Genomic DNA, 26720 nt, shown 5'->3' on the forward strand with positions numbered 1-26720 from the left:
TTGCAGATAAGGAATTGTTCACATGTATTATTTTATTTTATTTTATTTTTTACTGTTGATGGATGGAGTTTGAACATAATCAAATGTCAAGGTTACTGAAGAGAAAAGATGCTCCTGAGTAAATAAGTGAAAGGCAGAAAGGAAACTTCTCTTTTGAGGGAAATGGATTGGTGCCATTCTATTACTTTTAGTGTGTGTTATCAGCTGAATTGTGTCTCCCCAAAATTCATATGATGAAACCTTAGCTCCACATACCCTAGGGTGTGAAGATAGGGCCATTAAAGAGGTAATTAAGGTAAAATGAAGTCATTAGGGTTGACCCAAACCAATATGATTAGTGTCTTTATAAGAGGAAATTTGAACACACAAAAAACAGTGGGGGATGTGAATGCCCAGAGGACAAACCATATAAGGAAAGACCATGCCCTTTGCAAGCCAAGGAGAGAAGTCTCAGAAGAAGCCAAACCTGTCAACACCCTGATCTTGGACTTCTGACTCTAGATAGGTGAGAAATTTTCTATTGTTAAAGCTACCCGGTCTGTGCTACTTTGCTATGGTGGCCTCTGATATAGTACATCATCACAATTGAATTTCAAGCTATTATTCTGACCACAACTGTTATTTTCATGAGTCTGAAGTTCTCTAATCTTTATATTTCAATCTCATTAAAACAATTGTTTATATAATATTTTAATAATACAATGTTTCTTAGAAGCTAAAGAATCCTAAATATATTATTTTATTATAAGGTAACTGTACTTAAAGGTTTTAGATCACATTCTAGGTAACAATGTGATGATCACTGATTAGGGACTGAGGAAAGTCCTGTGATATAATTAAAGGACAACAACGGAACTGAACAGGATTGCTCCATTCCAGTAAGCTGAGTATCCATGTCCAGAGAACTGTCTTAAAGGGACAGATTTCAGCACAGGATATAAACGGAAATTAGACATAATGTCAAATAACTGTCCTCAACTGAAGGAATGACCAAAAGATAGTAAGAGATTTGGGGATCTATTTCCAAGTAGAGAAAAGGAAGGCAGTGAAGTTCTTTAGGAAGGAGAAGCGACATGTTCCTGTAGGCTTACAGAATTTTAATACAATTGAACATTTCTATGGGGATTATTTGTTCTACATGAAAATCTAAAACCAAACAGAAAAGATATTCTCTTACTAAGTTATGATTAAGCATATTTTTTAAATGTTCATTTTCTTCTGTATACTTTTGAGTTGGCAATTGGCTTCTATTTGTAATTAAGAAAGCAATCATAAGAGATCTCCTAATTTATATATGAATAAATACATCTCTGATAAAAGCCGGCTGACTTAATTAGACCATCTGGAGTAGAAATTTTCTTTTGTATCAATTGACACAGATAAAGGTCAAGAAATAACTGTATATTCACAAAAAGCAGCAACAATGCAAAAAGAAATCTCTGATTTTAAGAATGTACTTTCATAGAAACATATAAGACAGTGAAATAAAACCATAATTTGTTTTTATCTTTTTAACTGAAGGCATTCCCAGAGTTAACTGATTCTAAAAACAATATATCTTCCTTATAAAAATATATCTAAATTTATATTGATTTGAAAGTCAAAATCCTTCTACTGTAATCCTTCTTAGTCTTTATCTCTTTGTAAAATCCACTTTAAATTAAAAATCCTTACAAATTTCCAAATATTTTTGAAAACAGACTGATAAGCAAAGAAAATATGATGCATTTAAGAACTCTGAAGTCAAAATCTTCATTTATTTTGTGCACATCAACACAAAGCAATCATGTCATAAATCCTGCCTAGTCTCTATTACCTGCTTTACAAGACTTGCTGTTAAATATTTTTTTTTACATTTTATTTATTTTTGAGAGAGAGAGAGAGAGAAAGAGCACAAGTGTGGGAGGGGCAGAGAGAGAGGGAGACACAGAATCTGAAGCAGGCTCCAGGCTCTGAGCTGTCAGCACAAGAGCCCGATGTAGGGCTCGAAACCACAAACCGTGAGATCGTGACCTGAGCTAAAGTCAGTTGTTTAACTGACTGAGCCACCCAGGCACCCCACAAGACTTGCCTTTAAATCATCCTGCATGGACTTTACCACTGTCTAACTATCCTCCACATTTCCCATTCTCTGTATCCTCCTAACTTTCCTATTTACAGACCTACTAAAACTTCGTCAATGCAGTGTTCTTTTTAATTTCAGCAGATCTAATAAACTTAGTTTTGCTTGATCAAAAGGTTTATTTCCTTGTGGTGTTTTGTTAGGTCAACAGTCAAAAATTACAGAGATACACAAGAGGTCTCATCGAAATCCCTGTGCAACCTGACTTAAGCTCCTGTACTTGAAACATGATCTTCTGAGGCCATTGAAGTCTCTCTTTCAGAGGGCTCTCTGAGAGCAACAGTGAGGTAACCCCTGCACTGGTCTAATCTTTAAGCTCTTTTTGTCAATCTCCCAAACACAGAGTTTCTGCCTCCTAGAAACGAGAATATTTTTTAGTAATCATGTGGTTATCTAACTAAAATGGAAAGCTCTTGCCCTATATGAAAAAACCTGCTCTTCTACTCACAGCAGGCACAACCTGTGGTCTCTTTTCGTGAGTTTCCATTCTGAGTCAATAAGAAGAGGTCCAACTACAAGCACTCATGACTTTAGAAGGTTTTGACATACCAATTTCCTCAACATAAACTTTACCTCTTGGGTACCCTTTCCAAATTTTATAAGGACTTTCCTCAGTTTAATTTTGTTGGTTCCACTTAGTTTCATTTTGCTTAGAGTTAAGAGAGTTTATCAGGTTCCCTACCGGGGCTTAGGCCAGGTTCTTAAGACCGGAAGTTGCCCCGGTAAAATATTCATGTGGTCTTCTTAATCTATTTGGCCCTCTAGGTCAAATTCCCCATTACTTTATATTTAAACTCATGTGCATGTGTCTCTAACGGGCATAATTCCATCCAGCACAATCTGAAATTACAGAGTCAATTTTGGGAAACTTTGACAAGAACATAATTATTGGATTTCTGCTTGACAGAATTCTCTGTGCTTCAAATTATTGTTCAAACATGTTGTAAATATTATTTAGTGTGGGTCTCTGTGTTTATATGTAGTAGGTTGCCTATATGTAAGTCCTCCTTCATCCTTCCACAGGGATGTCATGTCTGCTGAGGCTGGCTTCCTTTCACTGTTCTCCTCGCCTCCCACTTTTTTTTTTTACTGCTTCTCTTGGGAAATATTGTTTTGTCACTATGTGCATAGTCAAGGAATATCTAATGTAGATAATGAAATATTTCCAAAAGGAGGAGGATAAAAATTAAATGGTGCGCACCTCTTTTGGATTTTTTTCCTCATCTGAGATACTACGAAGAATGTGTTCTTTCTTACTGAAGTGGATCTAATAAGCTTAGTTATGCTTAATCAACGAGTTTCTTTTGGACAGTCTCTTGGAATGTCAGTGGTCTATAAGCATGGAAGAGATCTTCCAATTTAAAGATCACCCAGAAAATAGGGAGGATGTGAAAAATAGCTTAGAAAACTTATGGACCTTATCCATTGCTCCCTGGAAACAATGCTAAGTGGAAAAGTTAAATACATTTTTCTGTTATCTATGATATAAAAAGGAAATTAAGAATTTCTCAGATTAAAAAAAAAAAAGAAATTCTGAGGTTCAATGATGGATTCCAAGTACATTTTGTTGTCCTATTTGAAATTTGCCATCTCAGAACCAATTCAGAATATAAAATCCTTTAACTGTCATGTTAGGCCTTGAATCTCTTTGATTTTCACGGTGTAGGCTAGTTCATGTAGACAGTAAAATCTTCCAAAAACAAGACACTCTGTGTCTGACAGAAGAAAAGATGAAGATCAGAGAATATGAAAAATTAATAGTAATTGTTGCCATTTATTGGGTACTTCCTATGTGGAAGGCACAGCTCAAAGAGCTTAGCACGTATTAACTCATTTTGTCTTCTCAACCACCTTTAAAACAGTAATAATTATTAGGGTCTTGTGTAATTCTTTAAATTAAATTCTTATCAATTTATAAGCACAAAGATCTCTCACCTCCCTTATTGCCTGTCAATTCTGAGAAGGGGAAAAAAGTGAATATTTTATTTTTTACTGAGTCCTTATAGGTCTCTTCATCTCAAAATCAAACTGTAAACCAGTTATATCTCATCAGCAAACTGAACCACTGCATAGTTCTAGCTATAAAAGGAAGAGTTATCATCAGCTTTTATATCTCAAAAAAGAATACAATATTAGCCAATATATAATTCCCTTCCAACATTGTATCACTGAGGGTATCAAAGAATTTCTTATTGTACAAAACTCTACAGTAACCAAGAATGGGATAGGTAAAGTTGAACAAAAGTAGAAACATTCAGTCTCTTCTGCATATTGAACAATAAAGAAAACATGCAAATGGAAGAAAGTTTTGCAGAAAAATTTATTAAAGAAAACTGGTAATCAAGATCTGTTTCTTGGTAAAGATCTGTTATTTGATGCAGAGAGCCACAAAAGAAGTATAGTTATCTTCTATAATTTCAGAATGACATAAAATATTAGATTTTAAGAAAACAATGGCACTTCAGCAGTTTTTGCTATTCTTATTTCCAAGAACAATACACTCTCTTCAAGTTTAGTTCTATTCTTAGAGATAACATATTTACCTTTATTATTATTATTATTATTAGTAGTAGTAGTAGTAGTAGTAGTAGTAGTATTCCATTAAAAAACATTCTCTCCAGTGACCTGCTGGACCTGGAGGAAGTAATACTGAGTTTTCCTAACTTAAGCAATAACCTAGACCTAACGTAATCTGTTTAATAATTCTAATTAAGTTATATATAGAAAGAAAAATCAAAGGTGAATTTTGTTCCACTTGATATAATGCTTGTGCTAATATTCCAGGTAGAGAAATTATTTTGAACTATGGAGTAACATTTATCTTATTCTTTGAATTTTCTCCCTTTTAAGTCTCAAATTTAAAATTGACTTTCAGCTTCAAGTAGAAATTTGTAATTTTTCAAGGGATAAACAATACAGTGTATCCAACCATATTAGCAAAGGCATAAAATTCACTATTTATTAAAATAAAATAATTACTTTTTAGAAAGATCATATGCTTAAGTGCATCTTATATAAATAGCAAAATCTTAAATTATTATTTTAAATGATTAATGTATTTAAATATAAAGTAGGGTTGTGTAAATAGCATTTAACTAAACATTTAATTTTCAATCTACGTTTTCCAAGTTCTCTAATTATGTTTCCTTAAGTATTAGAAGCTCACGTCATCTGTAATTCCCTATTTATGGTTTTTGGCAAAAACAAACACAAAACAAAACAAAACAAGATAGTGAATTGGGGATATCATAGTTCAATAGCCAAAGTGAAACATTTTGGACTATAAAACAGGTAGTTTGCAAGACATGCTCATGATTTTTTTGAGAATGACACTTTCATAAATCAGCTATTTTAATAATTTGAAATATCTACTTTTTCTTAACACTGTGTCTATCAGAATCTGTCTGCTTTTTGCAATCCCCTAGCTGGGATTTTTTATATCATGGCCAAATATAATCCACTGAAATATTTTCACACCACAACAGGGAATTTTTCTAGAAAATGGATGCATAGGTCTATAGTGTATTTTGGTCATATTCCTAAGGAATGATAGAAATTATCTAAAGTGTTATTTTTTTCAGATGTTTGAGAAGCATGTTCATAATCTGTTTTATAAGACTATAGAACTATTTATTCAAAATATTCAGGTACATCAATATTAATCTTGTCTTCAGAATTCCAGATAAAGAATGGCAACATAATCTCTGTTTATTCTGTCATAAATTTGGGAGATCTGAGCTCTGAAAATTATATATATCAAATTATATATATCAAGTGATCCTTGATCATTACATACTTGTGTTTTATCTCCATCACCTCTATGGTTCTGGAATCTCTGTTAACTTCGAACAACACAGTCACAATCCAAAAGTTCTATTGTCTCTCATATTAGTTTACCACACTCAGCAAAATGTCTGAAATTAAATGTTTGACCCTGATTTAGATATACAACCATAATACTTAGTTATCTTCATCCATGACATCAAGTCACATGTTATGTGTCTTTAGACTTGTGATATAAGATATCCAGAATATGGATGACTGAGCATTTTTGAGGTAGGATGGAAGTAGAGACAATTTGCCACTAAAAATTAGTGTGTATACACACATATGCACATAGACAAATCCTTAATAAGTTAACAAACAAAAATTGTACCTTGGAATACATAATATCACTTGAAGTAACAAAGTTATATAGTCTTTTAAGGAAACCGATGATAATAACTTGATTTTATCTACATTTAACAGCAAAAGCACTGTATGGTAGAACAGAAATTCCTTGAGAAAAGAGACACATTGATTTATCTGTGTGTCATAGCCAGTGACTTTTTACCGAGGTTTTTCTATGAGTTACAAGATCTTACCGGTGGCAGGAAGTTCATTTACAATCAGGTAGAAATAGCAGTTAAATAATCAGCATTCCACTAATCTCCCTTTTTAAATATCTATTATGATTAGCCCTCTCAGGTTACACACATTATGCATGTATAAATGTGCAAAAATATGAATGTAACGTTTAAAAATACAGTTGATCTCTATTTTCAAATATTTCACAGTAATACAAGTGATTTAGGTGCTACCTGTCTCCATTCCCTCAGGAAAAGTAATTTATATCTTAATCACTTCGCAATTTATATTTTTATACAGCACGTAGTGTTTAAATCTGGCCTTCCTATCTAGTAATTAGCTTTTTAATAGTATTTACCACTTAGTTAAATAGGATATTACTGCCTGCTTCAATCTTCCATGCATGCTCTAACCATTGTCATTATCTCAAATAAGTAAATAGAGCATTTTAAACAACGCTTTTTAAACCTTCTTATAAATATTTGGTAACAGGCCCTTAGTATTATATCCATCAACACCTAGTGGGAGTATCTGTCATTTAAACTAAGATGAATTAATTCATTTTAAGAAGTAATCATTGCTATTAAATCTTCATCAATCACAATAGCATTAGGATAAAGAATTCTAAAAGAATGCTTTGAGTAAGAATTTTCTAAACCCACACATTTCAATTTAACATAATCAGAAGCATACTATACATTTTGTAAGGCACATATAATAGCACAGTAAATAGGAATCAGTAAGACATATCACATTGCATAAACAAGACAGATCAGGAGACTTTTAACCTAGCCATTGCACTCTGTTTATAGATCACCTACCACTAAGACTTCACAGAACAGTTTCACAGCATATTTCATCTAATTGTCTGATAACTCTTCTAAATAAAGTTTCTTACCACAGAATATATCGGGCTCTATAAACACGGGGAAGACTAAGGTGACTGTTAGGTTAATTAGAAGTATGCTCAAGTAATCCAGTGCTGCACAGAGATAAAGCGAAGTGGTTGTTTTGAATTTTAATAGTCAGCATTTAGTTTATATTCTGGATTGGTGGCATCAGGTGCCAGAGAGAATACTGGGCTATCATCAATTTGATAAACTTACCTTCTTCACAACTACTCCACTAACCTCAAGGGGAAGACCCAAATCATGTTGTCCCCTCTATACAGATGTATGTATTAAATTGTAGGTCATTACAATTTTGGCTTTCATGCAAATCATAACATAGTTTTAAGAAAAAAAAAATTTAAACACATTATCAACATGTTCTTTTACCCATGAGTGCATTTCTAATAAAAATAAAATCAGAGAAAATGAAAAAAAGCAATAAAATTTAATAGTAACTCTTTTCAATAAAAATCAGTCATAAGGCTTTTAAAAATAACATGAGAAATCACCAAAGCTTGATAAGGAAATGCAAAATTTTGCTACCATTTAGCAATGCCATTATTTGTGTGTATGGATTTAAGTTTCCTTCTTTGGACACATAGTTGTTATTGGACTAGGAGGCAACAGGGAGAAGCTGGGTGACTCCAAATCAGATTTCCTTAAAGGCATTGGATCAGCAGAGATAAAGTGTGTCAGCACTGGTTGGGTGCAAACTTTCACTTACGAGGTGATGAGAAGTTCTTTCTCTAAGTACATCCATTTTGGTCATGTCTGAATGACAGCAGTTACCCTCCTGAAACTATTTGGCTCTGAGGTCTTCCTCCCATGGTACACACTTTTTTTTCCCCCACAGTCTGTCTTACAAATGACCATATACTTATTACTTTGCTTTCCTACAACATGAAAAATGTCTAAAGATGCATCTATATGTCACTTTCTCCAGCTCTCCTGCCAATATGAGCCAGTTATGTGCCTCTCAAAAGAAATAGATTATTCTGGATGGAAAATAGCCAATAAATAGGAAAGAGTCCCTAAATAGCAAGTTTACTAGGATCTAAAATGCCAAATACTAAGAACACATAACTGGAATTTAAAACAGCAAAGAAAGAAGGGAAAATACTCTGTAACTTAATACAGAAGAAACCTCTTTTTACAGAAAGAGAAGCCACAGATGGGGAGGGAGTAATATTTACTATTATTTTTTGTAAGACAAAAAACTTCACTTTTCCCAAAGAATATTATATAAATATCATTAAAAAATAAACTTACCTTTTGGGCAAAAAGAAAATATTAAATGTTAATATTCCACCCTCCCTCCATCCCCACCAACCCAAATCACAAAGTACAGCATTCACATATTTAGCATGGAAAGAAATTTAATCAAGGTTAAGTCTGCAAGGTTAAGGCAAATCATAATATATATAACGTGTGGGATATGGTATTATGTTTGATACTATTAAAAGTTCCCCTCTTTATAAAGCACCTGGGGTAAACAATAATTAAAGAAAGTTTTAAAGTTGTTGTTCTTCCCAAAGCAACTTTCCACTATCTCATAATGCATGCCAGGCTGATAGTGTATGCCAGTGGCCTTGGATAGGAGACTAAAAAAATCCCAGATGTCATACAACGTTTGCGTTGTTAGAATTTTGCTAATTTCTCAGTGAGGGATTTTAAACATTGCACTGTAATGTTTGTTTAAAAGGCTTTTCTTCCCCATCTAGAGGGTCTTGCTGCTATAAAAATCCGTTTTAACAGGAACAATGCTTAGCTAATCAGAGAATCAGTACTCTCTTAGGCTTCAGAGGAACAAGCACAAAGGATACATTTAGAAAAATGTGTAAAATATGACCAGAGTGAATGCGATATATGTACGCAAAATTCCTCTCAACACATCCCCATCGCCATCATCATCATCATCAGTCACCATTACCAACCACATCATTGCAACACTGTAACCACTTTTTCTTCTTCCCTCTCCCTCTCTCTAGACTTTCTTACCTCTCTCCCTCCTTGTACTGCCTCCAGTCTTTTCAGGTTCAAACCCTGAAAGAGAGAGAGAGAAAAAAAAAAAAATATATATATATATATAATTGTTGGCAACGAAGTCACGAATAATACTTGGTAGTAGTGCAAACATTCTGAAGTAAAATAATTCACTTAACAAAGACAATCTGAATATAGATGAAAATCTCATGCATATGCCAATATTGGTATCTGAGTAAGCCCTCAAATGTGGTACCAATGCATTTCTTGCTAAAGACTAAGATCGTAAGTTAAAACAAAATGTAAAGCATTCGTTTTAGTAGCACTTGCCTCTCCCTTGGTGAAACCACAATCTAAAAGGTTCTGTTCCAAATTGAAGGAGTACATACAGGATTTTCTCTGAGCAGAAGGTGACATAGGCTTATTCAGTCTGGGAATGGGCATTCACATAGCAGCCCAAGGAGGTCACATCTAACAGTCTGTGAGGATTAAGAGGAGAACAGCATGCAATCCTCTAAAAACCAGGCTACTTAAAGTGTGCTGTCTGATATATCATTTCACCTGGGAGCTCATTAGAAATGCAGACTATCCAGCGCACCTGGGTGGCTCAGTCGGTTAAGTGTCCAATATCGGCTGGGGTCATGATCTCACAGTTCGTGGGTTTGAGTCCCACATCAGGCTCTGTGCTGACAGCTCAGAGCCTGGAGCCTGCTTCAGATTCTGTGTCTCCCTCTCTCTCTGTTCCTCCCCCACTCACACTCTGTCTCTCTCTCAAAAATAAATAAAGGCTAAAAACATTTTTTTTTAAATGCAGACTATCCATGGGCATGTAATGTACAGCATGGTGACTATAGTTAATAATACCGTACTGCATATTTAATGTTGCTAAGAAAGCAAATCTTAAAAGTCCTCATCACAGGAAAAAAAATTGGAACTATATGGTGCTGGATGTCAACTAGACTTACTGTGATCATTCTGCAGTATACACAAATACTGAATCATCATATTGTGGATTTGAAATTAACATAATGGTATATATCAATTATACCTTAATAAAAAAATGGCTATTATTATTTTACAAAATGCAAACTTTCAGACTCCACCCAGGGCATGCTGAGCAAGAATATACATTTTAACACACTTTCCAGGTGATTCATATGCATGCAATAATTCGAGAAGTACCTCTCTGAGCTGTCTAGAATCGGTGGGTGAATTAACTGGTATACATTGTGAAGTGGGCTCCAAGGAGTGGTGGGGAAATAAAGCTAAGATACTGGCCAAATTGTGAATTGTTTAAAAAGTAGGAGTGTGGACTTATTTTTTAAGTCAATGTTTACTTTGATAGAGTTTCTGAAGATTGAGGGTAAATTTTTAAAATACCAAATGAGGACTCACATATTCTCATAATTTAGTCTATATCTCCATTTCATTTTTTCTTTCCTTTTAGAAACACTACCAGGGGGAAATTGAAAAAAATATTAAAAAAATAAAAAACTCCAATAAATATCTTTATTATAAATATTTTTACATGCCTCTAAATTACTTGACAGAGCTTTAGAACTCACAGTTTTCACAATTTTATAATTATCATTAAGAATTTTGACTAAGTCAAAATTTTGCTCAATTTCTGATGAAAAATGAATAGGACATAACCCCAACTATATATTCTACATTATTGCCAACACATTTGGTAAGAAAATTCGCCTACAAGAAATATGTGCTAGACTTAAATATTGCATTTCTAGTCTTATATTTTGGAATTTAAGAAAGATTGCTACTGTTTTGAGGTTTTGTTAAACGGCATTTTGGAAGTGTGATAACTTATTAAATATTCAGTTATAAGGAAATTCATGGCATACATTTTTTCATTTGGTGACAGCATTTATGTTTAAAAAGTTGAAAAAAAGTTTTTAAAATTTTATCTTTCCACATATGAAACTCATTTCTTGAATTGTTTAGACAGATAAACAACAGAATATTAAATATACTAACTTATTCGTAAAAACAGATGATTACACTATGGACTCTAGAAAAGGCCCTAGAATCAATCTGGCAAATCAGTTATTCTTGTAAATAAATAACAGCCTGAATTCTGCGTGTAGAAAATTACCTACATTTACACAATACATTTTGAAAGGCCTAAAACTCATATAGGGAAAGATATAAGACAAAATATCAACATGGTTCTTAAACCTGGCAGTGTAGGCTAAAAATACATTCTAAGGAGGCATTCGTGCTCATACTTTTAGAATATGGGAAATGGTATAATGATATGCTTTTGAATTTGGACTGATAGAGGTTTAAACTCTGGTTTGCCACCTTTTTCTATGTGCTGACAAATTATATAATATCTCTGAACCTCATTTTTTACTTGAAAAAATAATAACAGAGCAGCTATACCATGTGGTTTGTGTGAAGGTTGAATGAGGAATATGTTTATAGCATATAACTAACAAAGGACCAGGGAAGGTATATCCCAAAATACTTTTCTTCTTTCTCTTCTTTTCCTTCTTCCTCCTCTTATTCTAATTTGTATTATCATTATCATGTACATAACATGTCTAAATATGAGACCAACTTAAGCAAAATGCCTCTGTTTCATGCCTTTTATTTGAAGAATCTAAAATATCTGGAAAATATTGATAAACAACAAACAATGAGAATGTTTATATTGACTAAGCACAAGTAAAAATGTTCTCTATGCACACTTTCTCATTTGGCACTCATGACCACCTTTTGAGGTAGCTAGGACTTTCTTAAAATTGTGCGGAAAAATTTGCCACTAGCTCTTCAACCAATTTTGCTGTTTCCCACTTCCACTGCCATCTAATTCTGGTACTCAAAATATTAAATGGCTTGTTATTGTCTTACAAGCTGCTGACACTTGACGTTTTTTTATTTTTTTAAGTTTATTTATTTATCTATTTGGACAAAGAGAGTGAGCACATGAGTGGGATAGAAGCAGAGAGAGGAGGGAAAGAGAATCCCAAACAGGCTCTGCACTGTGCAGAGACCGATGTGGGGCTCAAACTCACAAACCGTGAGATCATGACCTGAGCTGAAATCAAGAGTCGGACACTTAACTGACTGAGCCACCCAGGTGCCCTGACACTTTGTTTAAAAGTTTCTCCCTTCTCTTGAGAATCTGATGGCCTCATTTTGTATATTTTCTATTACTACATCTTCAAGGTCACTGATATTTTCTTCTGTCTAATCTATTTATCTCATTCAGTGAAATTTTTACTTCAGCTATCTCGGTTTTAATCTCTAGAAATTCAATTTGAATATACTTTTCTGTCATCATATTCATATTTTAAATCCTTTATTTATTTATTTATTTATTTATTTATTTATTTATTTATTTAGAGAGAACATGAGCAGAAAAGGGGCAGAGGGAGAGGGAGAATCTCCACACTGGGCGTGGAGCCCATAGCGGGGCTTGATCTCATGATCTGGGCCAAAATCGAGTTGGTGGCTTAACTGACTGAGCCACTCAGGCACCCTGAAATATATATTTTTTTAATAGTGTTTTGAATTTCTCTTCTTTAATTCTATCATCTATCATTTCCAGGTGGATTTCTATTGACTGAATTTTCTCCTAATTATGAGTCATATTTTCCTATTTCTTCTCATGTCCAGTAAATTTTTATTGGTTGCCAGACATTGTGATTTTTATTTTGTTTAATGCTAGATTTTATTACCTTAGAAGGAGTTAGAATTGATTCTGGCAAATGGTTCAGTTACTTGTGGGTCATACTGATCCTCCTGAGGCTTGTTAAAAAAAAAAATTAGAGGGGCGCCTGGGTGGCGCAGTCGGTTGAGCGTCCAACTTCAGCCAGGTCACGATCTCGCGGTCCCTGAGTTCGAGCCCCGCGTCGGGCTCTGGGCTGATGGCTCAGAGCCTGGAGCCTGTTTCCTGTTCTGTGTCTCCCTCTCTCTCTGCCCCTCCCCTGTTCTTGCTCTGTCTCTCTCTGTCCCAAAAATAAATAAACGTTGATTTGGTTTAAAAAAAAAAAAAAAAAATTAGAATGGGTCTGAAGAAGTGGTTAGAGTTACTTATTCTTATTAGTAGAGCTTGACCATTTGTGCTCTCCACTGAATATCCATGAAGATTCCCAGAACTGTGAAATCTCTGGGAATTTATTTACTTAAATTTCTCTGTCAATTATTCCTTTTCAGCAGTTGTTCTTTGCCTGGCCTTGTAAAATTTCACTCTGCATTTGTAAAGATCACTATTCAAACAAAATTCTCAGGGGTACACCAATATAGATTTCCAGAGTTTTATCTCTGTGTTTTTCCTCCTTTCTGGTAATCTGTCCCACACATTCTAGCTGTCTTATTCTCTCCAAACTCAGATATTTGTCTCCTCAGCTACAAAATGTAAGGATCCTGAAATTCTCTCCAGGCTGTCCCTCCAGGAACCATGGTCCAAACATTGCCTCCAGGCTGAAATCTAAGTATTGTAGGCACTCTTGATTTGTTTCCCTTCTCTCAGGCATTACAGTGCTTCTCTCTCTATTTTTTAATGTGTGAGAATTTTATTATATGTTTTGTTCATATGTCTAACTATTATAGCAAGTCACATAGTCATTACGCTCTCACGAATAGAAGCAGAAATCAAGGTGTGTATTTTAAACTTATTTTTTCAAAGGAGAAAATCTAAAGTTTCAAAATTTGAATTATATGATCTGAATATAGAGCTAGTATGTACAAAAGCAAAACTTAATTCAATATTTTAAGAGCCCAGATACCTAGCTCATCCATTCATCCTTAGTCAAGTTTCTTTAAATTCATAGCACTCAAAATGTTTAATATGTTGTATACTCAAGAACTCAAATTTATTATAACATGGAGCTTATGCAGGAGTCATGATGATTCTTCAAGGCAATGCAGTGATTGAGAGGAGTTGGGTGTCAGGACGTTAAGAAAAAGCACACCTGTTTGGATGGAATAGGGGCTGGAGGGTAAGCTCTCCAGCATAGATATGGTATATCGTGTAAACTATGTAAAAAGATTGGTCATAACTTAGGCACTGACTTATTGAAAGAACTTCAATCTTAAGATCAAAGAAGTGAGTCAGAGAATCTGATGCCAAGAATTTGGGAGCCACATGGGCAAGGAAAAGTGATCTAAAAGGGCTCTCTATATATTTACAGGGCCTCAGGTAATATTGTGTCTCAATAAAGGACTCAAATGATCTAGAGTATAATGCGATTCACTAAAAATTCTCTAAGTATGATCTGGGAGATATGATTCCCTAAGGGATGACAGAAATTGGTCTGAGTACCAAAGTAAGTCTAAGCCTTTAAGTCAGGTCAGTGTGGAGCTTGATGCAGGACTCCATCTCACCATCCTGAGATCATGACCTGAGCTGAAACCAAGAGTCAATCAACTGACTAATCCACTCAGGTGCTCCAAGATATTGCCTTTTTTGATATTAGCCAAATTAAAGACTATTAGTACAGTTATAAAAAATAATTATTATTTTGGGGGTGTTCTCTTTGTGCCAAGCACTGCTCCAACTGTTTGACCTGGGTGATTCAATTTTTACAATAATCTTATTATATATTACAACCAAATCATTTTTCCCACTTTGAGCTAAAATGATCTTTGAGTTGTTCTACTCTGTTTTGGGACTGATTTCCTGAGACAAAATATGTGCCCCTGTAGTTCTTGCTATTGTTGACTTCGTTTTGCAGCTATGGTTTACAGCCCCAAAGAATGATAAGACTGTGAGTAAAATAATTCTGGCTTCTCTGCTTCTTATCACGAGATTTCTTCATCTTAAACAGGAACACATTTTAAGGAAAAAATAACACTTTGGAAGATGAGGAAAATGTTAACTCTAGATTTTGGTTTAACCTACCAAGAAAATTATGTGGGGATGGGAAGAAATGGGAGTTGTACAGGTTGATCTCTGCTGAACTTTAAAATCTACTATCTGTACTGTTTTAATTTTAAGACAGGCAGATTGATTCTCTTACAGATTCTTGCTATGTATCTTTTGATCTTGTATGGCTTCTCAGTGAGACTGATGAAACTACTCAAGAAGTAAAGAATTCACGTGAATTTGAACACAACTTGATACATCTATTGTCAATCGTATCTGGTTCCTAAATTCTGGTTTTCTTAATTTGGGTATCTGCTTTTTCATCTATCAGCTTGCTGCAGGGACTTGAAATTCAGTGTCAAGTTTCAATTACATTGCTGATAAAAAAAAAAAATCTTAAGTTGTATGTATGGATTTCTAACCTTAGCCTTACTTAGGATTCATTTTGTAAGTGATAGTATTGAGATTTGTGACTCATCATAGGTTTACAGAATAGACTTAGATATTCAGACACTTTCCCAAGGCTGCTGAACCTACTTAAAAACTGCAAGAATTCACTCATGCATATAATGTCCACACTTCCTTTAAAGTTAATGAACATAGTTTTAAAATACTTTGTAATTCTTTTATACCTCTCTTAGCCCTTATTTTTTTAATGTTTAGTTTTTTTGAGAGAGAGACAGAGACAGAGGGACAGAGACAGAGCATGAGTGGGGGAGTGAAAGAGAGAGAGGGAAACAGAATCTGAAGCAGACTCTGGGCTCTGAGCTGTCAGCCCAGAGCCTGCTGTGGGGCCTGAAAGCACGAGCCACGAGATTACGACCTGAGCTGAAGTCAGACCCTCAACCGAATGAGCCACCCAGGCACCCGTCTCTTTGCCCTTATATTAGAAATTTTTTTTAAATTACATTGAAATTGTAAGTCAGAGATTCGTAGTGCACCTGTTTGAAATTTTACAGAAGTACCAGGATATGGGCTGAAATCTATCCAAGGACCAAAAACAACCAAGTGTCAAAATGTGTTAAACTTTGTTTTCCTTTTTTTTTTTCTTTTCAAAGTGAGTCATTCTAATCATCTTTGAAATGCTATGCCATGATATTTGTAATCAATTCACTGGAAGCTCTGAGTTGCTCTTCATCTCCCTTTTGAAAAACTGAGATATGTCATTAGTTTCAGAGACTTCACTATTCTTCTTTGCTAAAGTTCTGACATTTTAAAAATGGAAAACCATCCTAAATTTCCTAAGTAATAATGTAACTACACAATAGGATATTTTTTAATGAACACATACGCATATAAACAACAATAGTATGCATTTATTGAATTCTTACTAGAAGACAGGCACTACACTAAGCACCTTACAGTACTATTTTTTATTACTCACCATACTTTATTCCTCACCATTATACTATGTTTCAAGTGCCATTATTAATTCCCATTTTTGTCACAGAATAATTGAGGAAGAGAGGTTAGTTAACTTGTCTAAGAATACACAGCTAGAAGGAGGTGTAGTATTGAACCCAGAGTATGTGACTACAGAGTTTCTTTTGCAGCCACTACACATACTACCTCTAGGAGTAACTATCACTTTATGTTTTATGTGTATTGAGATGAATATCTAAAATGAATTAAATAAATATATGTGTAATAAATGAAAAGTTGAGTAACACCTTGAATGAGTAAGGCTGATTCTGGAATTATATTAAAGTTCACTTAAAGCATGTCAATTTTATATATTGAAGAAATAAATCCAAGATAATTTCTTGGTTTTGAATTCATTTAGGTTTGGCAATAACTGTGAAAAAAAAAAGTTAAAGTAAATGAGACTGGATTCCAGAGTTCCTGATTTCTTGGAAAGAAATGTAAAATTCAATTGAAATATTTCCTGGGGCAGACAAAGATTAAAAGAAAATTAATGTAACTATGTGAGCACAAATAACATTTCATAGAGTTTGTCTGTGATTATCATTGCTCCAGGCTAACTAAAATATTAAACAAGTATAGCACTTTCATGCCTCCAGTTTTCTAGCAGTGCTCATCTTGGTATAGCACATAAGTTAAATTTCCCCTGCTCCAGGGAATATAAGGATATTTTATGAGTAGATACAATGAAGTTGGCCCTAAAAATGGAGTATTTCCATTGTTTCTGATGTTCGTAACTTGGTGGTCATTTGTGATAAAGATGTCCTTCCATTTCAGATATGAGAGGAATCAAGAACATATAACCTCTGTTAAGACTTTATGTAATGTTATTTCTTACAACTTATATTTGTTAATCTAATTATTTTTTTAAGTTTATTTATTTTGAGAGAGAGAGAGAGAGAGAGAGAGAGAGAGAATGAGTGAGAGAGGGGCAGAGAGAGAAAGAGAGAGAGAATCCCAAGTAGGCTTCACACTGTCAGTGCAGACCCTGACAAGTAGCTCGAACTCTTGAACTGAGAGATCATGACTTGAGCCAAAATCAAGAGTCAGACGCTTAACCAAGTGAGCCACCCAGGCACCCCTGTTAATCTAATTTTTAAATAGGACGTTAAAGATGTGTGTTTCAGAAAACAAGTAACCCTAAATATTGTCAGTGAAAGGTGAATGCTTTAGAATTCTCTCATGGTGGTAGCATCAGTCCAACTGTGAATTTAAACAGCTATGGATAGGATTAGTACTTGATTTGTAGAATACAGAATCGTGAAAAATTTGAAAAATCATTCCTTGATTATACTAAGCTATTTGCATCATTAACCTGTCTACTAGGCTGCCTTTAAAAAAAAGAATGTAGTGAGGTACTTCAAAAGAGAGGATTAATAGCTAGATATGGTTATCTATCTATCTATCTATCTATCTATCTATCATCTATCATTTCTGATCCCGTCTCTTCCGAATCCCCATTCCTATCACTCCGTTATAGAAAATGGCTCTAATGTAGTCCTTGAACAATGTCAGATGGTCTTCTACATTAGATGCTCATCCCAGCTGAGATGCCCCTTGTCTAGGGATCTGCATGATCAACTCCCACAGCTTCTCGTCTTTGTTTACATTTTACCTGATCAGTGAGGTCTACTTTTATAATCCTATTTAATATTATAGTTTACTCTCTAGTTCACCTCCAGGGATGCTTAAAATCTATTAACACACTGTATACATTTACTATTAATGTGTATTATCTATCTTTCCACATTAGAATTTAAGAGACACAAAGACAGGGATTTCTGTTACTATGTTTTCTAACTTATCCCAATTGCCCAAACAGTGCCTGGAGCATGGTAAGTGCTAAAAGTTTGTTGAAAACATAGAATATTTCCTTTTCTATTCGTTCATGTCTCTAAAGAGTTCCACTCAATCTGTACCATATTACTTTCTATTTGTAAATTTTATAAGTGGTACTTGCCTTAATGATCTATCAGATAAAATAAATTCATTTATTCCTGTTCAAGTTAAATCAACATCAACTTAAATTTTTATTTATAATATTAAGATTTTCAGCATTTTCTTATCACACTATCTTTTGATAATACCAAAGTGTGCCATCATGTTTTTCTTTTATTTTTTTTAATTTTAAAAAATTTTTTTAATGTTTATTTATTTGTGGGAGAGAGACAGACAGACAGTGTGAGCGGGGGAGGGGCAGAGAGCGAGGGAGACACAGAATCTGAAGCAGGCTCCAGGCTCTGAGCTGTCAGCACAGAGCCCAAAGCGGGGCTTGAACTCACAAAACGAACCGTGAGATCATGCCCCGAGCCAAAGTCAGACACTTAACCGACTGAGCCACCCAGGCGCCCCTTCTTTTATTTTTTTTTTTTTTTAACATTTATTCGTTTTTTGAGAAAAAGAGACAGCGTGAGCTGGGGAAGGACAGAGAGAGAGGGAGACATAGAATCTGAAGCAGGCTCCAGGCTCTGAGCTGTCAGCACAGAACCGGAGGCAGGGCTAGAACTCAAGAACTGTAAGATGACCTGAGCCAAAGTGCCACGCTTAACTGACTGAGCCACCCACAGGCCCCTTTTCTTTCAAATGTGTAGGCAATAATCAGCGACAAAGATCTTATAAGAAAAAAAATGTTGATTTCAAAATATATCTTCAAGCACAATTCTCAGCTAGACAGTGTCCCTTTTCTACCAAGATGACAATGATTATTTCAAGATGAAAATTAAACTAGCATATTCAAATTTAGAAATAGAAACTGAATTCAATTAAAATAAATATCAGAGATTACAGGAATCTATCACAAGACCTAGAGTAATTATTCAGTTTTATCATAATTTAAAAAAACTTAAGAAGGTTTAGTCAGAAAGATTGAATCTATATTATGAATTGAGAATATCAGTTTACAAAATGGCCAAGTTCCATATGATTAAATGTAATAAATTCTAAATGACGTTCAAAGGGCTTCCGATCCTATCACCACTGACACTGTGGATTCCTTCTTGAGTACGATATCTTGATAAAAATCCAAGAGAAGCTGAAAAATGCTTTCATTTAACTTGTTCTTCCAACTTCTTGACCTCTCCACATTCTGTTCATCCTCCTTCCTGTGTCACCAACACTTCTCCACTCTGGCAGTCGGCATTAAGATGTATTTTCATTTGTCAGTGTCACTATTATTTACAGAAATCAAATCAGCATCTCAGTTCTTCAAAGTAATGAGTCTTTATGAATTTTATTTGCAAAGGGGCTCTGTGTTTCTCAGTCTACTTGTTAGGTGGACCCCTCAATCCTGCCCTCTTTTTGCTGTGTCTGCAGGTTCTGTGCCCAACAATCTCTGTATAGTGCTTCTGTGTTCTCTTCCTTACTGATGTAACAGGAAAAAATTATATAATTTTCTTTTAAATGTTTATTTATTTTGGTAAAGAGACAGAGCGCATGCACACATGAACAGGGGAGGGGGAGAGAGAGAGAGAGAGAGAGAGAGAGAGAGAGATTGAAATCCCAAGCAGGCTCCTTTCTGTCTGTGCAGAGCTTGATGCACAGCGTAATCCCATGAACCATGAGATCACGACCTGAGCTGAAGTCAAGAGGTGGCTGCTTAAGTGACTGAACCACCTACACTCTATAACAGTTATTTTTTCTTCACTTTTTCTATCATTAATTAATGAATTAATTTTAGTTTTATTTATTTTTGAGAGAGAGAGAACACAAGTAGGAGAGGGGCAGAGAAAGAAGGAGACAGGGAATCCCAAGCAGGTTCCACATTGTCAGCACAGAGTCTGATGAGGGGATTGAATTCATGAACCACGAGACATGACCGGAGCTGAAATCAAGAGTCGGCCATTTAACCGACTGAGCCACCCAGGAATGCCTATTTATTTATTTTATTTAAATACAAGTTAGTTGCCCCAATAGGTTTTTTTTTTTAATTTTTATTCATTTTTGAGAAAGAGACAGAACATTAGTTGGGGAGGGGCAGAGAGAGAGAGGGAGACACAGAATCCGAAGCAGGCTCCAGGCTCTGAGCTGGCAGCACAGACCCTGACATGGGGATGAAACTCACGGTCTTTAAGATTATGACCTGAGCTGAAGTCGAACGCTTAACCGACTGAGCCACCCAGGCGCCCCCCATAATAGGTATTTTCAAATGTTAAGTGTACATGATGAAATATTTAGATAAAAATGTATATTTATTTTTATGTTTACCTTATATTTATATTATATGCTTTTTGCTTCTGGGAAAAGAAGTTTACCCTTTGCAAAAAGAAACCACCATTGTACCAAAACACAGCATGTATTATATCTGATGTTTACTACTAATAAACATCATTAAGGGTTGCTACAGCTTAAGGGCTTTAACTCTTTATGCATTTTATAATGACAGTATGGGTTACATGTGTGTGAGCATCAACCATATGCCAGACTCTCTTCTAGGCTCTGGGGAAATAGGCATGAACAAAACAGACAAGAATTCTTATCCTTGTAAAGTTTAAAATCTAGTGATTTTATTACTTTGTGTTAATATATTTACATGTGAGTGTGTGCACATAGACATAATATCATTTTCTGCTATTTCACTAAAAAAATAGTGCATTGGGTTCCAGCTTCCATTTATATGACAAGATAATGTATTTAAAGAATTTTTCCTCTATTATCAGATTTGGAGTGCAGAGAGCAATGACAGGGTTCAACTGATTTCTACCAGAGCAAGATCTGTAAGGAGATATTTTTAACTGCTTCTTCTGATCTTGTGTTACCAAATTTTTACATGGGCATATTTTTAGGCACTTAAAAAAATGCAAGCAAACAATTAGTAATAGGATATCCACATGCATTTATTTGGTTTGCAAAATCAACAAAATGTGTAGTGTTTCTCCTGTTAATTACTTGCCTTTCAGATATTGTATTGAATACTGTGGCTTGCACACATTTTAAATGAAACAGGTTATGTCTTTTATTATTTATTTGTTTGTTTTAGCTAAGCAAACAAATGTTCTAGAAAGCACACCCTAAGACCTCTAATTCCCAAGGCTTATAGGTATAGCGACATTTGTGTGCACATTCTGATCATATGGGCTGAAAATTATTTTAGCTATTAAAATAATTTCAAACCAAATAATTCATCATGATTTTATTCTCCTGTTATCAAATAAAAACTATTTCTTTACCACTCATATAATTCATAAAAAGCAGCTTTCTTCAACTCAGTCTTTTAGGAGATTGGAGATTTCAGGTACAATGATGTCTGTATACTACATAGTCTGAAGTTGCTATCTTGTTAACAGATGGTTTTTCTCATTCTTCTCTGTCTTTTACTCTCTTTAGCTAGGTCATTTCTAGAAGGAACCTTCTAGAAAAACAGGCCCATCTCGCTCCCTGAAACCTGGGGATAATACATTTGTTCACTCATACTTGTAAACAGAGATTTGGGTAACTTCAGATACTTTAGCTAGTGAAGTTTCAGGGACTCTTGAATACATTGGATTTGAAGGATTGAAAGGACCATAATTCTCACAATGAGAGCCATTAGTCCATGTAGTTAAAGAATCTGCCCAAAGATACAGAAGTAAATACTTTGAATACAGGTTTTCCACTTTAAGTGCCACCTTTCCACAAGAAGGGCCTAAAGCATATTCCTCATTTATCTTTTCTAAAGCATTCTTTGAATTTGTACTGCTAATAATTCCTTGCAGACATCATTTAGAGTTGCTATTTTTAACAACTAAAAAATGGTCAAATGCTTTTGGGGACATCCTCACTACTAATCTAAATTTTCCATCCAAAAATTCTCCAAACTCATGGAGATCTTCAATCACCTGCGCCTACCACTTTCTCATTCAATTTCCCTCTGATGTCATTCTTCTTCAGTTTAGGGGCCAAGGCCCATGATTATCACCAGACTTGACACAAAACCTTTCAACATTTTGGATCCTTTGTTCTGCTGTTGTTCTTCCCTAGCAAAGACTAAACTCTGGGTATCATCTACATAAAATATAACTGTATCTTCTATATTTGTTGGAGAAAAACATATTTTTTTACATTTAAATTATGATCACAAATTTGCTCTCAACGTTTTCTCAACATCTGAATCTCTCCTGCTTTAGAGATTTTATACCAACTGTTCTCTTCCTGTAATGATCTCGCCCCACAATCTTCACAGGGTTATCTACTTGCCATTTAAATCTCAGCTTAAATTTACTGTGTCAGAGGCCTCTCCTGAACACTGAATCTAAACTAGATATCAAGTTGCTCGTTGTCATGTCACTCAATTTTAAATTTTTGCTTGAAACTTACCACTAAAGAATACTTTTATTAGTTGGTAGACTGGCCATTTCCTTTCACCAGATGGTAAGGTTCATGACAGTAAGCAACACATCTATCTTATGAATCCTGACATCTCCAGTACTTAGCATAAGATCTGGCACTTAGTAGGTGCTGAACAAATATTTATTGAGTGAATAGAATGAATAAGCCTCTACAACTCTTAAAAATTGATATTTATTAGCTCTTTTTCATAAACATAGTATTAACATATAGCCTCTAATATTTGCAATTTAAATTCATTCCAAAGACAAATGAATTGAATAAATTGGTTCCTTTCTTTTACTGACCTTGGGAAAATTATCTAAGCCTCTGAGATCACATTTCCTTTTTCAGAAAATTAGAAAGTTAGGCTAGTCTCTTTAAGCTCTAAAATACGGAGCTTTTCTTTTCTTTTAGAAAATTAAGGTTTAAACCTCTCCATTTTAACATTTGAGCTCTGTTACCTAATCAATTGCGATTCAACAACTGTATCAATAATTGTGGCCTTTGCCTATACTAATGTCTCCCTGCTTTTTTTTTTTTTAATCTCCCTTAACCATTCTAAGGGTACTCCAAAATATTATACAAGTAACCAGTGCCAGTGTGAGTGCATTATTCAAATTTTGTTGTAGATACTTTACATTTTTAATAATTATTACATTGTAAATTGGCATAGCTTTCAGCACAGCCATTTAAAGTTTCCACTTTTAAAAATAGTTTTCATTATGTACAACTCTGTATCATCCGAACAACTCTATTGAACACTCAATATTAAACAAATAAATCAGACTATGTCAAAATCTACTCCTGGAGATCTTACTTTATTAAATTGTTTATTTCTGTCATTATTAATTTCTAAGAACAGCAAAACAGAACGGAAAAATAATGTGTAGTCTTAGACTGTAAGTCAGAAATTGCACCATGGCTTAAATTTTCATCTGACAGATCAATGTTACATAATTTTGATAGAAGAAAGCTCCATAATGTAATTTAATGTCCTCTCAAACCCAAAGACCTACCTGAAAATAAAATGACAATTTCTAGTACCCAATACTCTTATTTAACTGCATTTGTATCATGAGTTGCTGGAAATTGGATGCTCTTGGAAATCTATGAACATTAAGAAGAGAATGTTACAACTAGTTGGGCATATTTTTATCCTCCCAGTCTGATAATAACATCTTCCAAAGTCAGATGATGTTTTAAATACATCATTTGTAATCATCAGGTTTCCATTCAAACTAGTCCAGTGGTTTGTTAGAGTAAGAAAGAAATAATTAAAGAAATTCTATGGCTACATTTGGCAAGGGTTAGCAAGGCTATAACAGCTGGGAAGATATATTTTGAAATTAGATACTGTGTATTAACTCCAATAATAGTGTTCTCTGATTTACTCAACTTGAAAGTGTAGCCATGGAAATGTTAGGCAATATGACCACAGCTTGAAGGTCTAGGGTTATCTGTAGGACAGCAAAGCTGTCAGAAATGGTATTCTTTCCTCTTAAGGACTTCAAACTACTTTGTACCATTCCAACCAGCGGCAGGCATTCAAACCTGGGAGAGACTTTGAAATTCCCTAGGACTCCCTTCTACCAACCCTGTCCCACCATCACCAAGAGTGCCACCATCACCTCCCTTAAAAGAGGAAGGGAAAGACAGTCAAAATGCAGCAACGTTTGTGTCAGCATATGCTTTCCTTCTGCTAATAGTTATTTAACTATTGACTCCTCCCTTTTGTTCTCTAGCTCATTCATTCATTCATTCATACATCCAATAAATATTGTTTTGAGTGCCTACTATGTGCCAGGCCCTACCCTATGTGCTGGGTCAATGCAGACAAATTATATTTCTTATGGTGCTAACATTAAAATATTTCATAAACGTGTAATTTTACATAGAGATTGACAGAGTGTTAGCATTAAAAACACAGCTTAAGAAGTCATTTGGCTCATCCTTTTTATTTTATTTGTGAGGAAGCTGAGTCCTTGAGATAGGGAATATGACTCTTGAAGATTACAGTTAGTGAAGGCCCATGGAATACATGACACCAGTATTTGTTCTACTTCTCCACATATCCATTAAGGACAATTACCTCTTCACCTCTGCCTTTTAAAGTTACTATTTTAAATTTAAATTCTTAATTAAAGTTAAATAATTATTTCAAAATAATTAAGTAAATTAAAGTTAATTAAAATAATGAACTTATTTAAATTTAAATGATCTCCTCTTATTCTTTCACTATGTTCTGGTTATTCTTTTACCGTGATGTGGATGACCTGGTTGAGAGAGTTCCGCTTTTTAGTTTGCCCTTTTCTGAGTCACCTTCAATTTCAGATTCTTTAATTGTTGTCTGACACCATAGGAACAATCTTGGCTGCAAAGGAGGCCAGGTGAATCCCCAAGGTTTACTGCTTTGAGCTTCATTTCTCTTCCGTTGCTAACTGTGAGACCATTTGGCAACAGTTGACTCAGAGCCTTAAGATAATTAGTTCTTCCTCAGAATGGCATGGATTTTAAAGAGGAAAATATGCAGCATTTGTTTTAAAACCCAAATCTATCATTTGTAGAATGTGACCCATTTTGCTTGTTCAATGATGTTTTTGAAAATAGTTTATATAAATAATGTCCTCAATAAAGTGGTCTCCCCATAGCTTCATTCTGAGTTATTTCTAATACTGTCCCAAGCACATCTCGTGTCAAATGAAAAAAAAACAAAAAAACTCGATAGGAAAACATAAAATACTACAAATAACATATAAAATCAAAAAATAATTTTAATTAAAAGGGATTAAGAATGTTTAATACATTAATAAGACACTTTAATTTCATTTTTATGCATATACTTAGCACCTAGCATTTAGAATAAATTACTACATATTGAACCGCTTAGTATCTTCCTAACATTTTAACTCAATCATATAATACAGGAAGCCATATTCAAATATGAGTTTTAAAAAGGTTAATATAAAATTTTCAGTATGATTGGGTGTAATTTTTTATAACTTCTACATATATGTGTATTTCAGATTAATAATCTAAGTCCAACAAAATTGAAATATTTATTAATAAATGTAGTACAATTCGTCAAGAAATTTGTTTAAACATAGCAGATCAACAATCAGATCAGGTCTTACTAAATTGTATTGTTCCTTATTGTATAGGTAATGATAAAAACAAAATCCTTATGGAACAAAATACATATTGGTCTTCAGCAGACAAAATTCCTGGCACACAGCTCCTTAAACCATTAGAATCTCCTAAGTGATAAACATGAACATAAGAATTATCATTATTTTCCAATATTATGGGAAATAAGTTGCTGCTTCACAGCCAATGGGAGGGCTCTCCTTTTTTGATAAAAAAAAAAATGAGTAAATCACTTCCTTTGGTATGGAATTCAAAACATGTGCAATCTTAGATCAGTCCACACTTATGACCTCATTTATAATTAATATTATAAGCAATATCAATAGTATAATATGAATATAATAACTTTATTATTATTATATAATGATGTATATTATTGTGTCACACTGTGGTATATCAAAGTACTCAATATTTTCTCAATCTCTTGTACATTCACAGCTCCCTGTGTTTGTTCCCTATAATAAGAATGTCATTGTATTATCTTTGCCATAGAAATTTTTAAGGAAATCAAAGCTCAAATGTCACTGTCTCCTGGAACTTTCGTAAATCTTCTTAAAGAAAATCCTATTTACTTTCCTTACATTTTCTTAATCCTTTGAACACTTCTTACAACATTTTCCATGGTCTATTCCATATATTAAATATCCATTTATATCCCTCTCAACCACTATGCCCTTAA

General features: G+C 34.3%; 1 protein-coding gene across 3 annotated transcripts in view; it reads right to left on the bottom strand.

Annotated features, from left to right (window-relative positions):
- The window catches only part of CCSER1 (coiled-coil serine rich protein 1), a 1315617-nt gene that overhangs the window by 440128 nt on the left and 848769 nt on the right, over positions 1-26720 (bottom strand). For all 3 annotated transcript variants that reach the window (XM_045472859.1, XM_045472868.1, XM_045472871.1), the window contains exon 10: positions 9358-9402. In XM_045472859.1, the coding sequence (XP_045328815.1) occupies positions 9358-9402 (45 nt within the window). The remainder of the gene's footprint in view (positions 1-9357; positions 9403-26720) is intronic.

This window comes from Leopardus geoffroyi, chromosome B1 (genome assembly GCF_018350155.1).
Source record: "Leopardus geoffroyi isolate Oge1 chromosome B1, O.geoffroyi_Oge1_pat1.0, whole genome shotgun sequence".
NCBI classification, from domain to species: domain Eukaryota; kingdom Metazoa; phylum Chordata; class Mammalia; order Carnivora; family Felidae; genus Leopardus; species Leopardus geoffroyi.